This window comes from Etheostoma spectabile, chromosome 7, assembly GCF_008692095.1.
Source record: "Etheostoma spectabile isolate EspeVRDwgs_2016 chromosome 7, UIUC_Espe_1.0, whole genome shotgun sequence".
NCBI lineage: Eukaryota > Metazoa > Chordata > Actinopteri > Perciformes > Percidae > Etheostoma > Etheostoma spectabile.
The window spans coordinates 24578084-24588426 of NC_045739.1; the positions used below are offsets into that span (position 1 = coordinate 24578084).

Below are 10343 nucleotides of genomic sequence, written 5' to 3' on the forward strand. Positions count from 1 at the left end.
TATATATATATATATATATATATATATATATATATATATTTTAAATTAGGGTTGGGCAAAATGGAGAAAATCAAATATCCCAATATGTTTGACGAAACACCTGGATATCGATACCGTGATGATATTGTAGTGTTGTGCTTTCACAAAATATTTACACAATGAGATGTTTGATAAATAATCATCAATAATGTGGATATAATGACTAAGTGGGTAAAAGCAAATAAAAGAACAGCAACAGCAGTCTGGTAAAATCAGAAAATTACATCACTTATGCCCTATTATGATATCCAAAATCTGAGACAATATCTAGTCTCATATCTCAATATCGATATAATATCGATAAATTGCCCTACCTATACCTAAAAAAAAGATTAAAGTTACAACAAAAATATGTGATTAAAGGTTATTAGGACACCAGGAAACTAGGTCAAGTTAAATAAACTGTATAACATGATGCCATAAAAAAAAAAAAAAAAAAAAAAAAAAGATAAAATGTGCAACCCTAACATGTACCATGATTTATTATTCTGGTCTGAAAGTATTCTGTGTTGAAATGTTAGTAACCTATTTATTCATCCTGTATTTTGTTGAATTGTAAATGTTATACCTGTAACCTGTATGTTTCCTTGTTTTGTGTCAGCACTAGGGGAGTGTTTATGTAAAATGTGAATAATCTCATAAACCTTTACAAAGTTCCTGGATAGATGGCGACCATGTTTTATGACAAATCTAACCCATTTCTACTGTAAATCAGCGTCTCAGTCTCACAAGGCTGTAAGCCAATTTTGGTGTTAATACATAAAAAAAACAACTAAGTTCCTGCCTTATCCAACCAACTAAGTTCCTGCCTATCCAACCAACTAAGTTCCTGCCTTATCCAACCAACTAAGTTCCTGGCTTATCAAAATGTTGGCCTAAGTTATAGCGCCACCATCAGGCCAAATGGCATCATATGTATTACATCACCATCAAGTTACGGTGCCAACATCATGCCTCCAGCACGTCTAATGGACGCGTTGTGAAAGAAAATAAGGAATGAATTCATTGAAAGGATACAGTCCTTGATGGAGACCTGTTCGATCCTCTGCAGCTCTGACTCCACCTGCTTGGAGTACTGACGGAGGTCGACGCCCTGAACACACACACAGGGGGAAACACCACCGTCATCACATGTATCACACACACACCACACACACACACACACACAACACACAACACAAACACACACACCACACACCACACACACACACACACACACAAAACCCACACACACACACACACACACACACACACACACACACACACACACACACACACAAAATCAGACAAAACATCAGATACAAATCGAAGATCGTATGTATTGTGATTTGTAAAATTGAGTGTTTTGAGCGTGGTTAAGTGTATGAAAATGTGGAAAGATTAGATTGCTCGTTTTATGCTTTTTGGCTTTTTCCCCTTTCCTTTATTGTGTTATGTATCTTTTTTGTGGGTGTTATAGGTTTATAAAGTCAAAGCCCGAAGTTCCCCCCCCCCCACAAGGGACTTAACGTCTCTAACAGAAAACACTGTAAATAAATGGATTAAATCCAATTTATGCAACTTTAAGTTTCAACTCTTGGACAACAGTTTTTATTTTATTTTATTCGACAGGGACAGTGTACATTAATTAACATTACTGTAAATGCACCAGAATTAGAATTTGAGTGGTGATTGCTTCTTCTTAAAACACACATGTACACCGATGCCACGCGTTAAGTAACGGCCAAACGAAGGAACCACGTGCACCAACAAATAATAATTTCCTTTTAACCAATGATTCCCATAAATACAGTATTTTCTGGATCTACAGTACATCAAATCTGTTTCCAGCCAAGCAGAAAATGCCGAAAATCCATGTTGAGTTCTTCTTTACTAATGAAATCAATGTCACACTGACTGACTGACACGTGCATTCATAAGTTTTTAGAAATGTCTCATGATATATTGTCTCTAGAAGTGTATTACACGGTTGTTTTTTTAAAGAAGGAAAAGAAAATCACAATACTCAATACTATTGAATCGCAATAAATGAAATTCACAATACAAAAGAAATATATAAAAACACAATAAAGGAAAGGGAAAAAGCCATAAAGGATAATATGAATATATGAGCATAGCAGAGCCACTGTCTCGCCCAAGACAAACCTTTTCCCCCTCCTATCCCAGAATGCATCTGTTGTGTAGCGAGACCTTACTCAACAGCGCGGTGGAGATAGGTCTAGCTATGCGCGACTAGTCAAACATCAACGTCTGATATGATGACGATGTTCTCACCGTTTTGAGCGCCTCCTTCACCAGATCATCTTCCAGATTGGCCTGGATGTGGACTACAGGAGACAGGAAGGAGCAGCGTTCACGACCAATTAAACATCACACAGCAACTCTGGACAGCAGATGATCTTCACCGGGCTGCAGCTTCTCGTTAAAACTGGACTAGGAAGTAGCGAGGGACCAATTGTTGGACCGTCATTTGGCACTTTGCAGACGATACGTACCGGCGTTCCCTACTACGGCTCCACTCTCTGTCGCTCTGCTTTCAGTTATTTATTACTTCAAAATGGACGTTTACTGTAGCTTAAAGGTCCCATGACACGGTGCTCTTTGGATGCTTTATATAGACCTTAGTGGTCCCCTAATACTGGATCTGAAGTCTCTTTTATATAGACCTTAGTGGTCCCTAAACTGTATCTGAGTCTCTTTATATAGACCTTAGTGGTCCCTAATACTGTATCTGAAGTCTCTTTATAAGACTTAGTGGTCCCCTAATCGGATCTGAAGTCTCTTTTATATAGACCTTAGTGTCCCAATACTGTATCTGAAGTCTCTTTATATAGACCTTAGTGGTCCCTAACTTGATCTGACGTCTCTTTTATATAGACCTTAGTGGTCCCAATACTGTACTGAGTCTCTTTTATATAGACCTTAGTGGTCCCCTAATACGGTATCTGAAGCTCTTTTATAAGACCTTAGTGGTCCCCTAATACTGTATCTGAAGTCTCTTTATTAGACCTTATGGTCCCTAATACTGTATCTGAAGTCTCTTTTTATAGACCTTATGGTCACTAATATGTATCTGAAGCTCTTTATATAGACCTTAGTGGTCCCTAATACTGTATCTGAAGTCTCTTTTATATAGACCTTAGTGTACACTAATACTGTATCTGAAGTCTCTTTATATAGACCTTAGTGGTCCCTAATACTGTACTGAAGTCTCTTTTAATAGACTTAGTGGTCCCTAATACTGTATCTGAAGTCTCCCTTTTATATAGACCTTAGTGGTCCCCTAATACTGTCTGAAGTCTCTTTTATATGACCTTAGTGGTCCCTAATACTGTATCTGAAGTCTCTTTTATATAGACCTAGTGTCCCTAATACTGTATCTGAAGTCTCTTATATAGACCTTATGTCCCTAATACTGTATCTGAAGTCTCTTTTATATAGACCTTAGTGGTCCCTAATACTGTATCTGAAGTCTCTTTTCACATATGAGACATATTAATGATAAGTGCTGCCTTACTGTCCACTTCGTCCAAGATAAACTCATCGGTGGTGAGGTCCAGTTCTCCCAGGTTGAGGTTTGCGATGTCTCCATCAGTCTTCTAGAGAAAAACACACATAGTCACACACAAATAATTGTTTCAACTAAACTTATTGTTACACAACTAACTAGTTTGAGGTGGCGCGTCTGCCTTTAACACCTATAAGTTATACAATCATTGTCATGATCACCAGATATATCAATTAATTGTTTAGTCAAAGAAGTCTCCGCCATTTTGACTTCACATTGGAGCGTGCACGCTTGGATGCGTTGACGCTCTGTCCCTCCCCCAACCATCTTATTGGGGATTGGCTGGAGTGTTTTGTTGTATTTTGGTGCACAGCCTGTGCCTCTAGTGTTTGATTGACGTATACAACCCCTGTGATGTCTCCCGAGACAGGGCAATTTAACCCTGGTGTTGTCTTCACCGTCGGGACCCTCTCGTGTCCCTCGGGTCAAACTGACCCGGGACTTATTTGGGGTTTTAAAAACAATTCTGAAATAATATTTTACTTCATAATCTGTTAACAAATATTGTCTTTAACTCACTTTCAAACAACTGAGATAACATCTATGTTCAGGGAATGCATCAGTCTCTACTAGCACACTATAAAAAATTATAATTCCTGTTAAAAATCCACTATGGAAACAACGTAAGTGTCATATCCAGAATAAATCTCTGAATTTAGTCAGGAATACATGTTTATCACGGGAATAAGGCAAGGACGTTGATTTCAGGTAGAAAAAAATTTAACTTGTACCATGTTTCTTCTTGTAAAAATTTGAAATGTGTCAATTTGCCCCGAATATAAAACAAGGATTAACAGTGTGTTCAGGCATCAGGCAGCTAGCGGATCGAGGGAGACACCTACGATTTGAGTCAAAAACTAAATCGTGCTGGTCCTGGAACCATGTAGGAACTCATAGAGCACCTTTAACGTTGTCTGACACCCACTTTCACACTTGTAAAACCTTTATTCTAAGTGTGAAAACGTGGATAAAGGGGAGATTACACATTTTTTACCACATCTAGAGCACATTGAACCAGGTCCAGGCAGGGTGCAGAATTTACTTCTTTGTCCACAGGCCAACACTTCTGGAGAATGTTCAAATTTAACCAGCCCCCCAACAGATTACAATTGTCTTTTTTGGCGGGTGAGTGAAGCAAATCTACCAGCCACTTGCAGATTTTACAAGCATTTGGCGGGTAAATGGTGCTAATTTAGTTCCCTGGGTCGAGATCAAAAACCACTGTAGACTACCAAAAGTTGTCAAATAGACTAGATTATCCCAAGAAAGCCATACACTTGTTAAAACCCACTTTTTAATTTGTGAAAACCTTTATTCTGTGTGTGAAAATGCACTAATTGATATTTCCCTGCTGCTTCTCCAGACCTAGACCACATCTGACCAGGTATATTCCCACGCTGGTCGAATCTTTAATACTTATCCCAGAGAGACTAAATATTCTTTAAACAAGTCTTTGCTTTCTTAAATTACTGTTAATCAAAGTTTTAGCACCCGTGACGTCACTTCATTGCCCCGGGATGGATAAAATTATCCTTGAGCTATTTAAAATGTAAAGATTTAAATGCAGGTAATATTGTTAATCTTTTTATTTTATTTAGGGAAGTTTCATATTCATAAATCTAAATTTTCAAATTCAAGACCATGTTTTAAACCAAATTCCAAATTGAAATTGACGTCTAACTTGAGTATCTTAAATTACTAGCAAATGAGAAAGCTATAATTATATTGGATATATATACTCCAATGTATTTAATTAAGAACATTTGTTGTCAATATCATATACGAGGTTATGTAAATCTGTCACATTTTTATATATATATTTTTATAATTGTTTGCTCTCTTTATAGATTTGTTTACATTGTACTTCTCACTTTTTACTTGGTCTCATAATATATAAATCGCAATTATTCTTCTAAATAATCTTATTATGAAGAATTTCCTGTAGTTTTTTGGTGTTTTGACAGAATGCTAACAGCTACATTAGCTTCAAGCATTTTCTATATATCTTATGTATCTTTTTCTACATTATCTTATGTATCATTTTCTATATAATCTTATGTTGTGAGCTGTGATGACTGAAGATTTGTAAATTAATTTCTAAATAAAATAAAAAACAATATCCTTGAGCTTTTCAGTGTTGTGACAGGATGCTAACAGCTACATTAGCTTCAAACATTTTCCATATAATCTTATGTATCTTTTTCTTTATAATCTTATGTATCTTTTTCTTTATAATCTTATGTATCTTTTTCTTTATAATCTTATGTATCCGTTTCTATATAATCTAATGTTATGAGCTGTGATGACTGGATGCTTGTTAATTAATTTCTAAATTAAAAAATAATATATATCCTTGAGCTTTTCAGTGTTTTGACAGGATGCTAACAGCTACATTAGCTTCAAACATTTTCTATATAATCTTATGTTATGAGCTGTGATGACGGAATGTTTGTAAAGTCATTTCTAAATTTAATAATAAAAAAAAAAGAACATCCTTAAGCATTTCAGTGTTTTGCCAGGATGCTAACAGCTACATTAGCTTCAAGCGACTTGGACAAACTACGTCACAATCCCCCAATTTTGAAAAATATTATTAACGGTCGCAGTTTCTTATTTAATCGAGCCGTTAGTAAAGCAGTTAGCTGAAAGTAGACGTTACAGTTCATGGATAATGAATGCTTCTGGGTACGAATGCTAACAGGTTAGCTACACGTCTGACAGAGCGCGACCGTTGGTTTTGTGTTTCACTACAACGGAAGACTCAAATACAAGTAACGTTAGTCGAATGTAACGTTGGTCAAGTGTCACCTCGTCTTGTAGATACGCCATGGCGTTTTCTGTCGGGTTTCCAGCTGCGTTCACATCGGGACCAGCTCCAACGGCTGCCGCAGCTACCTGCGCCATTGCGGCTGATTTCGTTAAAAAAAAAAAAAAAAAAATAGAAACCGTCAATATAAAGTTCCGCGTCGTCGTCGTCACACAAAAACGCGTCGTTGCGTTGATGAACCGAAACGAGATTTAAAAAAATACGACTGTGTACTGTGCTAGATAGCTAAATGAATCAAATTAATTGATATATGACGGTGTTCTGTGTTACACAACTAGCTATATAGTTGGGTGTTACTGTCAATGGATTCAACCGGCGTTCAACTTTCTTCTCGGACAGACGACAAGTGACGGACTGACTTCCGTTCTCCGACAGGGTCAAACTCTCGCGAGATCCTTTCGGCTTCCTCTTCGCACGGAACCTACTTCCAAGATGGTGAGTCCGTTTTCTGTCAACCTGGAATAGTTTTGAAATCCGTAGTCATCTAGCTTTAATCTCACTCGTGTATCACTTTTAGACGTTGTAATGAATCGCGTAGAGTGTGTGTGACCGGAGAGATGTTAAATGGCGGGCATATTAGTCGCAGAAATGGACGTATTAACGCAGTTTACAGTCAACGCTAAGCAGAAAGGTGTATAGACCGGCAGCAGCAAGCCAGCTAGCGCCAACTGTAAAGTGTTTTCTGTCTATAGCTTACACTTAAAACTCCATTTGGTCGGTGTATTCTCGGTTTTAAGCTAAGCTGAAACCGGGCAGAGCTTCTCCCGTTACCGGTGTCGTTAAAGTTGAAGAAACAAGTTAAAATTGAAGGCGGCTAGCTGTGTGCTAGCTGAAAGCTAGCTAAGCTCCATACGCTCAAGGCAAGGTGTTAGCACGTTGGGAGCACCGGGCTGGCGGGGGACAATGGGCATGTTACACCGGTGCAAAGGCATCGCAAGAACGGCTTGAGTGTTGGGCTGCTGTTGACTGAGCTCCACGGGGCTGAGTCGTTTTTCAAAGGGTCTGGAGATGCTCTAAAGTTGGTGGGTAGAGCAGCTTTTGTAGCGTTAGCAATGCTAACTGGAGCCAAAACACGTTAGCGGTGGAGGCTAAGATGCTAAGCCTTCAGTATTTGGCCCACATTCACTTCTGATTAGACCCAAAACTCTTTGAGACACATGATTTAACATATATAAAAGAGCAGCTTTACAAGGTCTTCATGTGAGCATTTAACCCTCCTGTTGTCCCGGGTCAAATTTGACCCCTTTAAAAAAAAGTCTATATCTGAAATATGAGTTTCTTTTTAACCAAATTACCACAAAAAATGGATTTTATGCCTTTTATAATTTTCTTTGCAAATACAACTGATCATTTTCATTCCTCTGATCTTAACTATTAGTCAAAATAATTCAGAATTTCTGCTTTAAAAACAACTCATATTAGATATAATTCTACATAAAGGAGGGTTATTGACCATGCATTCCTAAAAGTAGTAAAACTAGTGAGGTGGTGTTAGAGAAAACTAGAAAAAATAAATGTCTGTAAAGGGACAAAAAATGTCAAATTTGGCCGTTTTAGAGCCGGGTTAATTCTGGTTCTACTCTGGTGGTTCAGCAGTGACGTTGACCTCCAGGGAGGTGGTTTTTAAAATAAGTAAAAAGTAAATAAAAGATCTTTCTCTTCAAACATCATGAATCATGTCGCCATCGCAATATCAGTCAGAATAATCCCAATTTGATATTTCTTTTCCTCATTGTGCAGTTGTAGTGCCGAGTGCAACATTTCTCTTGTTTCTGATTGGATAAGCACTGAGTAGCCAGCATTTCAAGTTTTAAAGATAATTTTTTGGGCTTTTCTGCCTTTTAAATTTTGACAGGACAGTTAAGTGAGAAGGGGGGGGGGGAAGACATGCAGGAAATGGTCACAGGCCGGATTCGAACCCTGGACCTCTGCGCCAAGGCTCAAACCTCCCAGTATATGTGCGCCCGCTCCACCACTGAACCAACCTGGCAACACCAAGTTTTAGGTTTTAATGTTGACTTAACCGACGGTTGCCCTTTATGTTTCAATGTTGACGGTTGCCCTTTATGTTTTAATGTTGACGGTTGCCCTTTATGTTTTAATGTTGACGGTTGCCCTTTATGTTTCAATGTTGACTTAACTGACGGTTGCCCTTTATGTTTTAATGTTGACGGTTGCCCTTTATTTTGTATGTTGACGGTTTGCCCTTGATGGTTTCAATGTGCCTTAACTGCCGTTGGCCCTTATGTGTTTAATGTTGACTGTGTTGCCCTTTATGTTTTATGTTGACGGTGGCACTTTATGTTTTAAATGTTACGGTTGCCCTTTAGTTGACGGTTGCCCTTATGTTTAATTTGACGTAACGAACGTTTTGCCCCTTTAATGTTCTGAAGTGACGGTTGCCTATGTCAATGTTGACGGTTGCCCTTTATGTTTTTTTGCGTCTTAGTTAATGTATACGCGTTGCCCTTTATGTTTTAATGTTGACGGTTGCCTATTTTAATGGTATTACCTGTTACGGTTGCCCTTTATGTTTTTAAATGTTGACAGTTGCCCTTTATTGTTTTACGGTTGCCTTAGCAGAGTTGCCCTTTATGTTAGTGCTATGCGGTCCTTTATGTTCAAGTTGAGGCCTTAGTAATGACACGAAGGTGCCCTTTATGTTTAAGTTGAACTACGAGGGGTTGCCGTTATGTTGTTAATGTTGAACCGATGTGCTCCTTTAAGTGTTTAATGGTGACGGTCCCTTTGAGTTGAACGTTGCCCTTTTTGTTTTACATGTTATATGACGTTGCCCTTTATGTTTACTGAGTGCCATGTTAGACGGTTGCCCTTTATGTTCAATGTTGCGGTTGTCCCTTTATGTCTTAATGGTGACTTAACTGACTGAGTTTGCCCTTTATGTTCTGTTGCGTTGACATGTTTTCTAAGTCTGCAGCGTTGCCCTTCTTAGGTTTTCAAGTTGAGGTGCCCTTTATGTTTCAAGGTTGACGGTTGCCCTTTATGTTTCAATGTTGACGGTTGCCCTTTATGTTTCAATGTTGACGGTTGCCCTTTATGTTTCAATGTTGACGGTTGCCCTTTATGTTTCAATGTTGACGGTTGCCATGCGTGCCTCCCCTGACCCCGTCGTCTGCTCCTGTGTTCCCAGTCTCTCGTCATCCCTGAGAAGTTCCAGCACATTCTCCGTGTGCTCAACACGAACATCGATGGTCGGAGGAAGATCGCCTTCGCCATCACTGCCATCAAGGTGAGCTCCCCTCTGATATACACCGGGCTTTAGTGGGATGGTTTCACATGAACTCACAGCTTCGTTCTTCATGTGTCCAGACCAGCTGCGGCATTCTCACATTTATAGTATTTAAGCACACGCGTGTTATAGCAGCTTATCTGTGGAATTTGCCTGTTCTGGGTCTCTTATTTAATTTTTTTTTAAGGTGATTTTGCACATTAAAACTAAGGCTGGGTGATATGGAGAAATATATTCTTAATCAAATACTTCAATATTGATATTACGACAATATTGTAGCTTTGACAATTAGTACTTTTAACAAAAGCTTCACAATTAGCCTGTTTTTGTTTTAAGTTACTCATCAGTAATGTGAGTAAAGGCAAATAATAGAACAGCTTGTTAGTCTGGTAAGTTCAGAAGATGAGATCACTTAACTGTAACGCAGCCGTTATAACCAGGAAAAGACAACACTGGAGCCGTTTAGGATATCAGATCTAGATCCAGATCCAGAATCTAAGACCAGCCGGGTCTTGTATCCCAGTATGAAGTGTGTACAGGGACACTTACGTTGCCCGTCTCGTCTCAGGGTGTTGGCAGACGTTACGCTCACGTCGTCCTGAGGAAGGCCGACATCGACCTCAGCAAGAGGGCCGGGGAGCTGACTGATGACGAGGTGA

General features: G+C 38.8%; 2 protein-coding genes and 1 long non-coding RNA gene across 5 annotated transcripts in view; 2 read left to right on the forward strand and 1 right to left on the reverse strand.

Annotated features, from left to right (window-relative positions):
* vps52 (VPS52 subunit of GARP complex) overlaps positions 1-6722 on the reverse strand; it is a 29870-nt gene extending 23148 nt beyond the window's left edge. Inside the window, exons 1-4 of one of the 3 annotated variants that reach the window (XM_032519834.1) lie at positions 6416-6722; positions 3557-3638; positions 2314-2366; positions 1057-1132 (exon numbers count right to left, since the gene is read on the reverse strand). In XM_032519834.1, coding sequence (XP_032375725.1) covers positions 1057-1132; positions 2314-2366; positions 3557-3638; positions 6416-6511 — 307 coding nt within the window. In that variant the 5' untranslated portion in view covers positions 6512-6722. The remainder of the gene's footprint in view (positions 1-1056; positions 1133-2313; positions 2367-3556; positions 3639-6415) is intronic. The other 2 variants (XM_032519833.1, XM_032519832.1) reach the window with 2 other exon arrangements.
* Positions 1-10343, forward strand: part of LOC116691952 (uncharacterized) — a 20713-nt gene that overhangs the window by 2594 nt on the left and 7776 nt on the right. The gene's annotated exons all lie outside the window — the stretch shown is intronic.
* rps18 (ribosomal protein S18) overlaps positions 6287-10343 on the forward strand; it is a gene marked incomplete in the record, with an annotated part of 6820 nt that continues 2763 nt past the window's right edge. Inside the window, 4 exon segments of the mRNA XM_032519874.1 lie at positions 6287-6292; positions 6774-6869; positions 9586-9684; positions 10253-10339. Of these exon segments, the coding sequence (XP_032375765.1) occupies positions 6867-6869; positions 9586-9684; positions 10253-10339 (189 nt within the window).